The sequence below is a fragment of the Mus caroli genome, unplaced genomic scaffold, assembly GCF_978045245.1.
Source record: "Mus caroli unplaced genomic scaffold, Mus_caroli_1 scaffold_2, whole genome shotgun sequence".
In the NCBI taxonomy this organism is placed as follows: domain Eukaryota; kingdom Metazoa; phylum Chordata; class Mammalia; order Rodentia; family Muridae; genus Mus; species Mus caroli.
This window is the reverse complement of record NW_028227257.1, coordinates 120,921,046-120,936,169: the sequence shown is the minus strand read 5'-3', so window position 1 is coordinate 120,936,169 and position 15,124 is coordinate 120,921,046. Positions and strand designations below refer to the sequence as shown.

General features: G+C 46.4%; 1 protein-coding gene across 2 annotated transcripts in view; it reads left to right on the top strand.

The window, feature by feature from the left end:
- The window catches only part of Tanc1 (tetratricopeptide repeat, ankyrin repeat and coiled-coil containing 1), a 237,244-nt gene that overhangs the window by 154,040 nt on the left and 68,080 nt on the right, over positions 1-15,124 (top strand). For both annotated transcript variants that reach the window (XM_021177913.3, XM_021177906.2), the window contains exons 6-7: positions 8,914-9,044; positions 10,144-10,330. In XM_021177913.3, the coding sequence (XP_021033572.1) occupies positions 8,914-9,044; positions 10,144-10,330 (318 nt within the window). The remainder of the gene's footprint in view (positions 1-8,913; positions 9,045-10,143; positions 10,331-15,124) is intronic.

Here is a 15,124-nt window from a genome sequence, read left to right as displayed (position 1 = left end):
CAGGTTGGGAACAATCATATTTCAGTTTTGGTTGTTTTACTAGATCATTTAGCAAAGTGTGCTATGCTAGGGTGGGGTGAGAAAGCTCCCTTATTTAATGAATCATCTCTCCACGGCAACTGATATCTCAAGGTAGGAGGAAGGAACCCTTTTCCTTAGCAGTTTGGTTTCCAGAGAAAAGTAAGAAACAGCACACACTAGCTGTGTGGTCAGTGCATGACTGTAGTCTCAGCACCCTGTAGAGAGGAAGTTTAAGGCTCGCCCGGTTACATAGTGAGTTGCAGGCCTACCTAGGCCACAAAGCATGACTGTGTCTTAAAAACCAGGACAAACCAAGAATGAAACAACATGCGTAACGCAGCAGTGTCACTGAGCACAAAATGATCTGAGAAGAGCAGAGGGCGTCTTCTGAGATCAATGTGGATGGCCGTATCTTATTGATTAGTTTACTTTTATAAATTATTTATACATACATTCGAAATGATGTAGGGAAGAAAGGAGACCTAAAGAGTAATGGCTTCTGTCTATTCCCTACCTAGTTTTAGAAATAAAAACCACTGTATCTCCCCTGATTATATTCTCCTTCGTTTCCTAAGAAACAAAGCCCAGCCTGGCTTATCTTTAGTTTTCAGCTTTTTAGGTGGCAGTGCACCCTGTTCTAATGGTTGGTTGGGACTCATTCTGATGGAAGTGTTGAAGTGGACGTGCCTAGTGCATGTTCAGAGGAAGCGAGCCTGGGAGTAGAGGAGCTGTTCATTTTGTTTCCTTCAGTAGATAGTCATTTGTGAAAGCCCTTTGTTAGGGACTGTTTGAGATGAGTTACCCAGCATGCATGGCGTCCTCTCTTCATTGAGCTTTGGTGTCTAGTAGGGGATTGAAGACCCGTGTACAAAGTGACTGTGATTCGGAGTGGGAATGGAAATGAATACAGACCGTGGGGAACTGGCAGTTCAGCAGGTGAGCTGCAAGGCTTGACGGCTGCAGCGTGCTTTAGGATTTACTGGTAGTCTATCTAGGATTCTGTGTCAGAAACACTACTCACCTCAGTAGTTTACCCAAAACAGAAACGGATTGCCCCCCCCCCCCGCGGCCCTCCCCCCCCCCCCCCCCCCAGGTTTTGAGGCCTAGAAGGTAAAAATCAAGGGGCTTGCAGATTTGTTGTGCAACAAAGGCTCCTTCCTGGCTCTCAGGGAGCCATCTTTTTGCTGTGACCTCATGCTGCTGAGAGTGATCACAAGGCCCTTCTCTCATATGTGACATGAATCTCATCGTGGAGGGCCATGTGTTTCAGTAATCACCTACCAAAGGCCCCATATTCTGTCACACTGAGGGTTGGGTTTTAACTTAGGAATGGGAGGGGACTTCAACGTTCGAGCCATAGCATCTGGCAGAAGAACAGATGGAAAGAGCGGGTAGTGGCTAGCATTCGGGAGAATGCTGAGGAAATGGTTTCCATAGTGAAATGGGTGAATACAGTCAGTAGAGCAGAGTCAAGAGAGGGGATGGGGGAAGGGCCTGAGAGGAAGAGACTGATGGCCCCTAATCTGTGTGTGTGTGTGGGTGGGGGGTGGTGAATACCGCGGATGAGGAGCCCCAACCCTTTGATGCAGCTTGTTTTAGAGAGGTTGCCCCTTGAAGATGGTAGAAAAGCTAATAAGCCAGAGTGCTGAACTGAGAGTGAGAAAATCATAGTGTGACCCGAGCTATAAGCTCAGTAGATAAACTGGAGAGCCATAGTGGGCACCAAGCTATAAGCTCAGCAGATAAACCAGGGACCCTTTGTCTTAGAAGCCAAATGAAGTGAGTTAGAAGGAGAAAGATCATCCTATTTCGAGAAGACATGGCTAAGCAGTCTTGTGGGGGTTTTTTTGTTTTTGTTTTTTTAAGGATTTATCTATATTATTTATATGAGTACACTGTAGCTGTCTTCAGACACACCAGAAGAGTGCATGGAATTCCATTACAGATGGTTGTGAGCCACCATGTGGTTGCTGGGAACTGAACTCAGGACCTCTGGAAGAGCAGTCAGTGCTCTTAACCGCTGAGCCATCTCTCCAGCCCCAGCCTTGTGGCTTTGTTAAGACACTGTAACACACAGAGGGTGCTCAGGGCGCAGGCAATGAGAAACCATGCTTCCTTTCTCCATGAATCTCCTAGCATTTACCACTCTCCACCTTGCAGGACACAGTGTGCAAAGTTCATAGAAATGGAGGAGTACCATCAAGATGCAGTGAGTAGGGCTATCAGGAGCGTGCTGGGGGTTGAATGAATGAGGTTACAGGTGAGTGGAGAAGAAAGCATTAGTAAGGACAGATGGTTTTTACCCCAGGGAGTTGAGAAAATGAAGGCTTGGCTGTAGGTTTTTTGTTTTGTTTTGTTTTTTCATTTCTAAGAAATGGGCTTTTCTTGAATATAATGGTAGACTTCGTACTGGTTCTCATAATGTGGTCTCTTAGAGCCAACGTGTCTCTAAGTTCCTGTCTGTATTTATTAGGTCAGACTTTTCTTTCTTAAGTAGATACTTATTTCTCGACAGTTTTACACATGCATATGATACATTTTCATCATTTTCACTTCATTACCATTTTTTGAGGCTAAAACTCTAAGAAGTCCTCTCCTGCTGTTGTGTGGTGTGTGTGTCTCATACACGCATGCGCCTCTGTCCTTGCTAGTTAGCTTTTAGTGTCAACTTGACACAGCTTGCAGTCACCTGAGAAGTAAGTCTCAGTTGAGGAGCTGCCCCGATCAGATTGGCCCACGGGCCTCTCTGCGGAGGCTTGTCTTGATTCTTCATCGACTGTAGGATTGCCTAGGCCACTTTGGGCGGCATCCATCCCTACGCAGGTAGTCCTGGGCTGTAAGTAAGAAAGGTAGCTAAGCAGGAGCAAGTGAGTAGTGTTCCCTGTCGTTTCTGCTGGGAGTTCCCATTCTGGCTTCCCTCTCTCAGTAGTTGATGTAACCTCAAAGATAGCACAAACCCTTCCCTCCACTGAGTTACTTTGGCTGGTATTGTGCCACAGCAACAGCAAGAAAACTAGAACAGTGACGCTGGGAACTCTCTGTAACAGTTACAACTATTCCTCAGTAGAACTTCAGCACCAATTGTCAGAGCAGGGTACTGCCTCTTGAGCGTCCTGATAGCCTTCCGTGCTGCGTGCTTGCCACAGGACTGAACAGTCACTCAAGCATTCCCCCGATAAGACACTGAAAATAATTAGTGTTATTAAATCCCGACCCTTGAGTACCTCTCTCTTTAGTATTCTGGATGGTGCAGTAGGAGGTCTGCACAACACATTTCCCCCGCCCCGCGCTGTCTGATAGCTGTCTACAGGTACAGCGTTTTGCCACCATTTGAATTGCAAGCCAGACTAGCAGCTTTTCAAATGAAACATAACATTTATTTGAAATAATGATTGGCAAACTGAGGTCGTTCACAGTTGAGCATTTATCGCACGCTTTATTCCAAAGGGGTGAAATGAGCAGGAAATGAGCCTGTCGCTTCAATTAAAGAAACAAATGTGACAACAGAGAGACACCTCACGGATTAGTCACCATGCTGAAGCTTGACCTTTTAAATGAAAGTTACTTTTTTGGGGAGGAACTTGGCGTTTGTCACATTGAGCTTGGTAGCATCTCAGGATTTTTCAGTTAAGACCTCATGTAATATTAATGATTACGATGGTTTGATATTGTGTAATAAAATGTGCTAACATTTTTAAGATTTGCAAAACCAGCATTTTCCCAGTTGACCCAATCCACGATGTTACAAAATCTCTCATGGCTAAATGATCCTTTTAAAGCAGGAGCAGGCTGGGGGGTAGCTCTCTGGTAGAGTGCCAGCCCATTTAGTATGCACGGTGCCTTGGGTTAATTCTCCAGCACAAAACAGAACAAAACCCATAAAACAGATCATTGGATTTTACAGGACCAGAGTACAGAAAGTTAATTGGTACACATTAAAGTCTGCGCTGGAATTTACCTTTAAGAAATCGCTATTTGTCAGGCATCGGTGAGGGGTAAGAGAATAGCCACACTAAAAGGGTCCTCTGTTTCTGAGGTTCTAGTTCTACAAGACTGCATCCCAAGGCTGACTGCTGTAGCTCAGAACAGTGAGTCCTTGCTTCTGTGCTCTGTCCCCAGCACTGAGAGAGCCAGAAACATGTCTCAGCAGGTTGATTGAGGGGTAAATGAGAGGGAAATACAGAGGTAAATGAGTTGAAGAACTTAAAGCTACCGTGTATGTAGGTATACTTTAATGTTATGGCCTAGAAACAGCGAATTAGCACATAGATGATCTGAGAGCAAAATACTGGTTTGGGGAGATAAGGAGGGAATTGTGGTGGTGCAGAAGAATTAACAAGGAAGAAATTAAAAGTATAACCCAGGCATGGTGGCACACACCTTTAGTCCCAGCACTTAGGAGACAGGCAGATCTCTGAGTTCAAGGCCAGCTTGGTCTACAGAGTAAGTTCTAGGACAGCCAGGGCTACACAGAGAAACTCTGTCTCAGAACCAAAGCAAGCAAGCAAACAAAAACAAAAACAAAAAAACAAGAACAAACAAAGAAGTTGAAATGTTTGTAGCAGCAGTCATAGAGACAACAAGTTAAGCAAGATGTAGGCCATGAGTAGAAGCGCCCGAGATAAGGACAAAAGGCCTGATGTCTGGTCCAGGGCCCATCTCCCCCAACACAGTTGATCAACAGATATATCCTAGGATTTTTTTGTGCTTCAGCTGTTCAAGGCCACATAGCTAGTGAATGGCCAAGAGTTGTCCACAGTAACCAGTGCGCCGTAGAGAACAAAGATGAGGGAGAGGCTTGCTTCTCATGGATGAGCTCCAGGGACCTCGGAGGAGCCCCACATCAGAGAGGGCTTAAATATGCAACTTAATAATGGACCTCAAAAGTCTGGGATGCAGGAACAGAGCAAACCCAAACCCAGTACACAGGAAGGAATAACAGAAATCAATGCAACAGAGACCAGAAAGACAACACCAGGACTCAACCGAGACAAGGAGTTGGTTCTTAGAGAGACACGCAAGGCTGACAGAACAGGACCTTAGCTGGATGAACCAAAAGACAGAGGGAGAAGATCCCGTTAGTGATGAGGCTCCAGTCCCAGCAGGCATCTAACAGTGTCTGCTTTAAGGAGTGGGGGAGATTATCTGGGAAGGGAACTTGTAAGTGTGGGTCTTAGTGAGAACGTTTGGTGTGCGCAGTAAAGCAGATTTTTTTTTTTCCTGGAATAGTGAGTTTAGAAGACGCTATCTGGACCATGAAAATGATAACCAGTTACATTTGTGGGAAAGAGAAATACAAGCAGATTTGAAAATACATGTGAATGTGGGGAACCAAAACTTAAATGCTAGCGAAGAAGTTCAGCCTGGCTGGAGAAGCTGGCGGGGCGCTAACCATCCTGTGGTTCGGAAAGTATTTCTCACGTGTTGCTGGGTTTGAGGTTCACAACCTACAGGAAGTGGGTATGGCCGCATCAGTAGTCAGGAGATTGAAGTTCTGAGAGAGGGTCATACCAGAAGAGGTGTCTGATAGCCTTGGTACAGGGGAATTATCTGGCTCCCGAGATGGCAGAGAAGGAAGGAAAAGGACTGTGAAGGACACCCAAGATTTGCAGTGGTGGTGGTGGTGGTGGCTGTAACAGAGAGTTAGCGTAGAGGTTGTTCTTTGATGTTTGCTTCAAATGTGTGTGGAAGTACTGTGTGTGTGGAAGAGATCCGTGGACTTCGTTTTCACTCTCCTCCGTATGGGCTAACTTCCCACAGTGGCTCCATCCTGAGGATCCTATGAGGATGCCATTGATGAGAGCATCACTGTCCACTTGCTCAGTGGGGTTACCTGAGGCCAGTTCTCTCAGTTCTGCATCTGTGCATCATAAATCTGGGACACGTGAGCTGAACTTAGGTACTTCCCCTTTCTAGTCCTTATTCCACAGATATTGGGCAAAGTATCCCCATGATTGATGAAGGAATTAATATTAGCTGTAAGATGAGGACAGCCTGTTTGTTCTGAGATGCCCAGTAGAGTGCAGTTTAGATCATTCTGGAGCACAAAGCAGCTTCAAGAAAAATCCTAACCTTAGCAACATAGTGGAGCAGCCCTGGGTGGGCTTCCAGACACCTCTCCTCTCCCAGCCTGCACTGCTATTCTTCACTCGGGGTGGGGGTGGGGCAACTCTGCCAGAGGGGTAAAGAAGATGCTGTGAGCTAGGCCAGAGAGATGAATGGCTTAGTGAGCACTAAGGGGGTCAGTCTGAAGGGGACCTTCTAAGGAGACAGTCGCTCAGAGGAAGTTTAGAAAAATTAGTGTCCCCCACCTCACCCCTTCAAAGAAATAAATAGAACAGTTGGGAAGCCTTTGGAGGAAATGAAATTTTGGTGATGTTATGGATGTAAAATGAAATAAAGAATGTGTGTCTCTTCATCTTCAACCATAGTGGGGTTTTAGAGCTTTGGTAATAGCCACACCGAGGCTGAACAGGGAACAGTTAGTTCATCATGAATTGTGATGTGTCTTTTTAACTCAGCCATTAAGCCTGGAGTTCCACAGTTTTCCAGCTCATCTGAACATGGAGATTGAATGAGAAGTTTTGTTTGGCAGGGTTTTTTTTTTGAGACAAATGTCTTCCCGTGTAGCCCTTGCTGTCCTGCATTTCCTATGTAGCCTAGGCTGGTCTCAATCCTGTAACAACCGTTCATTTTCTTCAGCCTAAATGCTATAGGCCTTTACTACCATGCCTGGCCAACTGGTTGTTTTTAGATTCTTGTAGATCTCGATCTCTCTCTCTCTCTCTCTCTCTCTCTCTCTCTCTCTCTCTCTCTCTTATGAAAACTTGGGGTTTCTACCTGCAGGTTCAGTATAGAGGTAGCAGTGACTATGCCAAGGAACAGTAATGTCCCTCTTCCGTGTACAGATCCTGCACAGGGTCTAGAACTTTCAAACGAGTCCCAAGTGAGCCATAGGCTATGTTTGTCAACAGGGTAAATTTTGTAGCAGCCAAGCATGCATGTACAGCTGCTTTTGGCCTCTAGACCAGCTGCCAACAGGGTGGAGTTTCTGGCTCTTTCCCCAGAGTGTTTCAGGTTGAACCAGAAGCTAGACTTTCTGGGGCTGGGACACAGTCCCAGTGGCGCAGCAGTGTGGAGATTGTTTTGGAAAGAGAGGGGCGGGGAGGTGTGGAGTAGAGAAGCTGCTAAGGTCTGTCCCCTCACCCACTCATTTCTCTCTCCATCGTCATCTCATCCCTGCCCCCAGTCATCTTGCCACCTGAGATAAGGAGCTGTCTGAGCCCCGAAGCACACTGCATGCAGAAGGGTGAGGTTTGTAGGATGAAGGTTGTGTGTGGGAGTGGGGGGTGGGAGGGAACCTATAGAACCTGTTTTCCCAACTCAGCCTTTGGGTGTGCCTGGGTTGTGTTGATTTGATTTGGTTTCCCCCGTCCTTTCCCAAGTGCCATCTCCCTTAAGAATTTGTGGTTTGAAGTCTCTAGTAGGAAGGGACTTTTTCTAGGGTTGTGGTAGGGGTGTGGTTCACCTGCCCTGCAGTGTTTCCCTTCACCTGTGTTGGAGTGGGCCCACGGATATAATGAGTTTAACCCAAATGATCTGGAAACAACAGGGCTCTAGACACAGAGCTGCCTCACCACTGTTGTTCTAGAGTGACTAAAAAGATCTATCTTGCAAGCAGGCCTCATGCCCTGAACAGGGAGGTTTTCCAGAGCGAGCAAGTGGTGTGTGTCTTTTGTTTTATGAACATGTCACCAGCCTGGTCTGTCTCACAGCTGCCGTTCTGGGTACCCGGTGTGGCAAAACTGCTGTGTAACCGAGGACCATCATCCATACGGTTTTCACAAAGGTTTTGCCCGCTTACACTTTGCAGATGACGTTAGAGCTGAACATGGCGGTGGCTCACAGCATGGCTGTTATCCACCCTCAGTCTCCTCGCTCATTGTTGGTTTCTACATGTTGGCAAAAGAGGTTCAAGCATGTGTAGGTCTCAGTGTCTTGACAAGTCGAAGAGCAAACAAAACATGGCTTAATTGTCTCGAGACTCACAAATTGTGCTTAAGTTCCAGCTTCAGGAAGCATGGCTAGCTTCTGTGTATCATCTCATCCCAGTGGGTGCTTTAAGTTGTGACAGAGGAGTTAGAATAATGTTGAAAATAGTTATTTATCAGCCATAGTTGACAAAATCTAAGTGCCCTTGGGTTTGGGGTTCAAGATTAGTCTCTAGCTGGACATGTAAGTAACTTTCAATGTGAATGCTCTCTCTAGTACAGAAATCCAGATGATCGGCCTTGGGTCATCCCATCCTTATGTGCAGTGTGCCCAGAACCTTTTGCGTGTGGCATGAACAGCAGTACATTAGGTCCTGTCCGTGACTGTTATCACTGTCTCTGATTCAGGTGGAGTCTTAGAATTGGCACCTGAGTGGGAAGTGGGCTTTGAGTCTCACTGCTCTGGAGTGTATGTCCAGCAAGTTTGCCACCCACGTCTTCCTGCAGCTGGGTCTTTGCAGCATGCGGTTTGGGTTTTAATGCTGGCCTCCTGTGGCACTGGACAGAGTGCTCTCTGAGGATAAGGTGAAGCAGAAACCCTTATCGGTGGTATCCTTTTCACGTGATGTAGGAATTGGAATGCTATCGGATAATGACATGGAAAATATTCTTTTTTCAGATCAAATATTTCCCCTTTTGCATTTGTGACTTTTTCGCAACCTTTCACAGCCTCTTAATTAGAGCGTGCTGCTGCTGGAGGACGGGCAGCATTGTCAAACTTGGTGCATCTTATAAGGGGGCACAAGAGCGCCAGACAGGCAGCTGGAGTGCCAGCTCGTCCAGATATGGAAGCCAGAACTCCCCATTCGAGAATCTTCACTGTTGTCTTTCTTTGTTCCAGAAGCGAAAGCCGATAATGAACCGAGCTGCTCTCCAGCAGCTCAAGAACTGTTGACAAGGCTGGGATTTCTACTGGGAGAGGGGATCCCGAGCGCCACACACATAACCATCGAAGACAAAAACGAAGCCATGGTAATGCCAGAGGAGGAAGCTGCATTTCCTTACATGCTCAGCGTGCACCCTACCGGCATGTGTGGGAGGAGTGGGGCTCTCATTACTGTTCGGTCAAATGAGTTCTGGGCACTTGTGTTTTGAAATTTAATACAACAGTTAGTTTCTGGGTCTCAGCTGGGGATGGTGGTGGAAATTGTTAAGGACAAACAGAAGGGATCAGAACTTAAGAAAATGTCCATATTAACCTTACAGCCATGACCCAGAGAATATCAGCTACAGGTTGTCTTGTAATAAGGGTACTTCTGTCTTGCGAGCACCGTTACTCTCACGGACTGCTTTGGTCTATGGTTTTCTGTGCTCTCTCAGCTGTTGGGATTAGGGGGTGAGGAGGAAGTCAGTGGGGTGAAGAGAATATTGATAGGAGATGAGGTAGAGACAAATTGGGAGAGAATCAAATGTCTTACCCTTCAGGGAGGTGCACTCTGTCTCAGGGAACCCAGCCACCAGGCTCCGGCCACCTGTGAATGTGCAAGTAGCAGTGCATAGAGTTGGGACTTCTGCCTCCCTCCGCCCAGGGTCTCTGTGAGGAGGCATGACTGGGGCAGAGGGTGGCGGGGGAGGGCGTTGATGGAGACTGCAGTGGTCACCAGTCTCCTTTCCTGAACACACAGCTTATAAATCTTGAGGAATAAAGTCAGGCTGCCGTGCTTGTGAAACATTAATAGAAACATGGTCCCCAGGTTTCCCCACACAGAGGTCAAATAACCCATTTGTCTTCTGCAGGCTTTAAATGAAAGGAAGTCTGCCTGTTGGCCATCTCTGTTTTTATGAATTTGTGTTCCCACTGAAGCATTGCTAAGACTGCCCTTTTAGTTGAAACCTCAAAGGAGGCAACCAGAACAAAGAAAGACACATCTCTTTTAAGCATTTTGGAAAATCGTGTCTGTCCCTATTTAGCTACAGAAGTTTTAAAAAAAAAAATGTCTCCGTTTGTCTTGTGTTTAAGTTTCATTATTTTGGCGTCCAAAACAAAAACATGTGTTGAAGCACACATACTGTGTAAGCCGTGTTAACCCCTCCCTCCCTCTCTTCCTCCCTCCCTCCCTTCCCCTTGCAGTGCACAGCCCTGAGTCAAGGCATCAGCCCGTGTTCCACACTCACAAGCAGCACTGCCTCTCCCAGCACCGACAGCCCCTGCTCGACCTTGAATAGCTGTGTCAGCAAGACGGCAGCCAGCAAAAGTCCCTGCGAGACCATTAGCAGCCCCAGTTCCACCCTGGAAAGCAAGGACAGTGGAATTATAGGTAAGAAACACACTATCTGGCAATGTAACGGCCTGACGCACGGCAGCCGGAGCACCGTAGCCACCTCGTGAGAGGGTTCCTTGTGGCCCGTGAAGGTCAAACTGCAGACACCCCCCACCCCCACCCCAGCTTTACTGCTGACAGCTCGGGGCTGCTTGCAGCCAAGAGAATGAATTTTAGCTTCTATATTCCTTAATGTTTATTTTATATCACTGCGCCCATATGCTTTTTTTTTTTTTCCTTAAAAAAACAAAAACAAAAACAAAACCCCTCCCACCTTCCCGGTCACTTCATTCCTTTGCATCAGGTCCCCTTTAGGGCACCACAGCAGGGTAATGAAAAGCCTGCAAATGAAACAGTTTTCACAACCAGATCTCAAGGTTGCTTTCCCGCCTGATGACCTATGGGGCTTGTGGTCTTTGAATGTTGCTTATAATGGGATCTGGTCACTGTTTTGAGGCCAGGGTTTTCTAAGAAAGCCTTCCTGGGCCTCCTGGTAGATGCAGTCCTGCTGAGTTGAAGACTGGATTCTAATGGACTTGAGCAACATTGAATTAACTCCTTCACATACTTCCTTGTCTAGAAAACCAAGGATTTCAGTTAATTCTGTTAGACCTGTGCGATATTAGAATCCAGTGACTCTGAGAGTGTTCGTTTCCGTACCCCAGCCCGGACTGATTGCTTGTGTGATCCTGCAGGCGTGCTCAGCAGTGGCAGAGCAGTGATCTAGCATGTCTGCTTTCCGCCAGCAGACGGGTACAGACGGGTGGGACCCAAAGGCGTCACTCAAGCCTTCTGCTCTACAATCGTGTTGATATCACAGTGGGCCTCTTCTGAACAGTTCCCGGCCCTCCCTTTGCTGGGCTATGGCCATGTCTTTGAGGAGCTGTTATGTGTCATCTTTCATCAGCTCCATAGCCACCTTAATACGTAGTCAAATAGACCTCTGAGCTCTGTGTTCTCCTGTCACTTGCGCTTTCATCCAAGTATAATTTAAAACCCAAATCATGCATTTATCCAGTTCAGACTTTGAAGATGCTCCTGAACCCCACACCCCGGAGAGTACTGGGGTCCCGCTGTAGATCTCTGCATGTACTGGGGAGGACTCAGCTACAGCCAGGAGGCTGATCTCTGTGGGACCGAACTCTTACGGATCCGTTTCATGTTGCACTCATTGCGGTTTCAAAATGTAATCTACACATAATATTCATTCCCTTAAACTATCGGTTAACTTCTAGTATGTTCAAAATCAGGTACCTGTTCTTGCAAGCTGGTCTTAGAACACGGTCGCCATCGCCACGAGTGACATTCCAGCAGCTTGAAATCGTTGTTTCTCCATGTTCTCCAGGTCGTGCCTGGGCATCCAGCGGCCTGCTTCTGTCTTTGTTGAGCTGACTTGGGGATTTCTGTATGAATGGAGGCTTTACCGCAAATCCTTATTTATTTATTTATTTATTTATTTATTTATTTCCCAGCCTCAAGGCCTTTGCCTGAGCTGATCCAGCTAGTTGGCTTTCTCATCTTCTCTACCTCTTCTGCTTTGTGAATTCATTTCAGCAAGCTCTTCCTGTGTAGCAGCTTTGCTTGTGCTCTGTGTCTGTGCTCTCCTCTGTAGACAGACCTTTGATGCAAATTCAGTGGTAGCCACACGACTTCCTTAGCTCTTGAAATGCCATGTCCTTCTGAGAATTTAATCTCCCTTCAAGGATTTGGCCACTGCTACCTTTTGGGGACAGACTTCTCATCTTTACTGTTAGCTCGAGACTTGGCGTTGCATGTGTCTCGATTTTAAAGGTGCCATTCAGGCTGGAGGTCAGACGTCTGCAAGCGTCTTCAGGAGCAGAGCCACCCATTTGCCATTTGCAAAAAGCAAAGGCACTGGCTTAGCTTTCTGCTCTGCCAGGGAAGGACTAAGCTGCCAGGAGGCTCCTAACTAACACTTGATTAATGTAATCTCCCCCCATCTCTGCTATGAGACTCTGTAGTCGATGCTCCCGCAGCCCCGTGGTGGTTTCCTTCAGTGTACTTATTATTTCATTTTGGCTCCATACGGATGAGAGCTGTGTTTTCCCCACTCTGGGATCCGAGCCGAGTACCAGGAAGGAGATATTAAGGAGAGAATTGCTGCCAGTCTGCAATGGCCCTGAAGCAGCCACCTTCTAGTTGCCTTATAAAGAACTACTCGAGATTTCTATTTTGAGTAGATTTGTTAAAACTTTTAATATCATGGTGTCTTAAGTTCTTAGGACCATTATGTCATCAACAGTGCTCCTTGGTCAATATTTTCCCTTAACTTGGCTAAGCATGAAGAGCTGAATAAATTGACATAAGAATGGGAAAGTGAGGGGGGTGGTTAGCAGTCTCTTGTGATGAATGGGAGACCCCAGCTCCTGGGGAACAGGCTTGCACTGCATAGGTCAAGGCCCTGGGTAGGTGAGAGAGGCTGTGCTGGCGACCGTGTGCCTCCGTTCTCTCTCCTCTGTGACCTGTGGCACTAAAGTCTGTTGCCAAGGTGTGGTAGGGAGGAGAAGGAAAAGAAGCAAGCATTTCCTCTCCAGGCTGACTTGAGCTGCAGGTGTCTGAAGAGGCCAGAGGGGAGGAGCAATCTCCTGCTGCGATCTCTGCAGGCTGTGCAGGTTCCCAAGCCCGAGCTGACAGGCATGGATGCTGTATTTGTGGCTCTGTGATTGCCGGAGTAGGACATGTTTCTGTGTTCTGAAGAACTTGCTGAGTTTATGAACTGCAGCCTGTGGTCCCAGCTATTGGGCATCATAGGTGTTTAAGAAAGTAAAAGATTTAAGAACCCCTTTATCTGTCTGGGCGGAAACAAAGGTCAAGCACTCTGGTTTCCCACCTCAGAAGCCCTGGCAGCACCTTTGTAGAATGTGTTGGAGAGGCTTTGAGTTCCAATGAGACACGGCTGGAAGAGAGGGGACCCAGCTTTTCTTTAACTTTCCATTTTAAGTAGGGGTAGCCACTTGAACTGGGGCAGCCAGCATTGAATGGCAAAGGCCCAGGCCTCCTGGGTATTGTGTGCTTGGGGCAGCAAAAGGCTCAAAGCAGTGTTCTGAGCACAGTTTAGTCAGGGCATTAGGGGACATTTCAAAAAGTGCCAACATGTCCTTGGAAATTCCTTAGTCTCCTCTTACTTCTTAGGCCGATTTCCAGCACGCTGATCATGTTGAACCTAAATCGCTCCGCCCAGCAGATGCAGGGAGAGTAGCTTGTGTTGCCACATGCCCAGGCAGCTTCCTCAGAGACCACAGGTACCCCGGCTGCATTGGGTTTCCACAGTTTAGCAAGGGGCCAGTGACTGTTAGAACACACTGGGCCCCCTTCCAATTCTTGCTCTGGGAGACCAGGGGGCTTAAGGAACTTCCCTGGGCCTCTTCACCCTTCTCATGTCATCCAAGAGGTCCAGGTTCCCCGGACATTCAAGTCTTTAGAAGTGCAGTGACTCTGTCATGCGGAAGTACTGGCTAAGCAGCTGGGACTAACTGTGTTCTCTGTGAGTGTCTTTATTTATTTATTTTAAAGACAAGTTCTTCTGGTGCCTGCTCTTAACTTACTGAAATCATTGGTATTACCTGGATGCTGATTTTCAGATTTGCAGTGTGAAAACCTGTTAAGTGTGAACCCCAGATGTACCAGTCACTGTAAACACAACTTGCTTTAAAAGAAAAGCTTTTATAAAGAAATGGCTTAAAAGGTGTTTCCTCTATGCCTCAGGAAATGTTTTCTTACTGACACCCCTTTAAGTTGCTTCCAACTGTTACAGGTAGAATTGTAATTTGTGTTAATCCCAGTTTAGGGGGAAAAGCCTATATATATCTAAAATCTATTTACTAATAAAATAAAAATGAATAAAAAATCCATTACTCTATAGAATATATATATTCTATATAGTAGTAGATTATTTATATATATATGTGTGTGTGTATATATATGTATATACTAATCTGTATTCAGAAATTTTTCAGAAATACTGTGTTTTAAGGCATCTTCTGAATTATATCTGTTCAATTTTTATGTCCAGATGATGATAAATATTTAAATGTGTATACTTATTTCAAGACAAGAGATGTTTTTCACTGAGGAAGACAGGGTAGACTCATTGAGGAGAAGAAATACAAATTAATCCTGGCCTTTCTACCAGAATTTGATTCATATAAATACATAGCTGTGAATTCGCTTCTCTGCTTTAGCTCTGCACCCACTCTTATTTTGACATGCCATGACCAGCTCAGTGGACACTTCTAAACGTGCGCCGCCCCCCCCCCCCCAATGCCTAACATGTACCTCCCCTCCAGTAATCTTGAGTTAACATCTTTTAAAATCTATATTTCATGTCTGCTACCCCAGACCCAATCAGGGGGATGGCCCCAGGGCCACTTTCCTGGCATCTTACATGTTGGCAGGCTTTAAGTCAGTTTCCTCTGCTCCCCTGTCATGGCAATTCTCTTCTCCTTCCCCTCTCTCCCTCAGTCCCTTGCCTGCAAAATCTAAAAGTCCCGCCTCCATCTCCCTGCCCAGCCATTGGCTGTTCTGCAATTCATTATTACCAATTGAAGCCAGCTAGGGGCGGGACCCTCAGCATCTGGAAGCAAGGCTTTTGGGGGCCAAATTAAGACAAAGCATTAGAACCAATTCCCAACATAAATATATACATACGTGTATGTGTGTGTGTGTGTGTATGCATGCATGCATGCATTGCCTGTGTCTGTGTGTGCATGTGTGTATATGTATGATGTGCCTGTGGATATATATGCTATACTGTTCATGTGACAGTCAGAA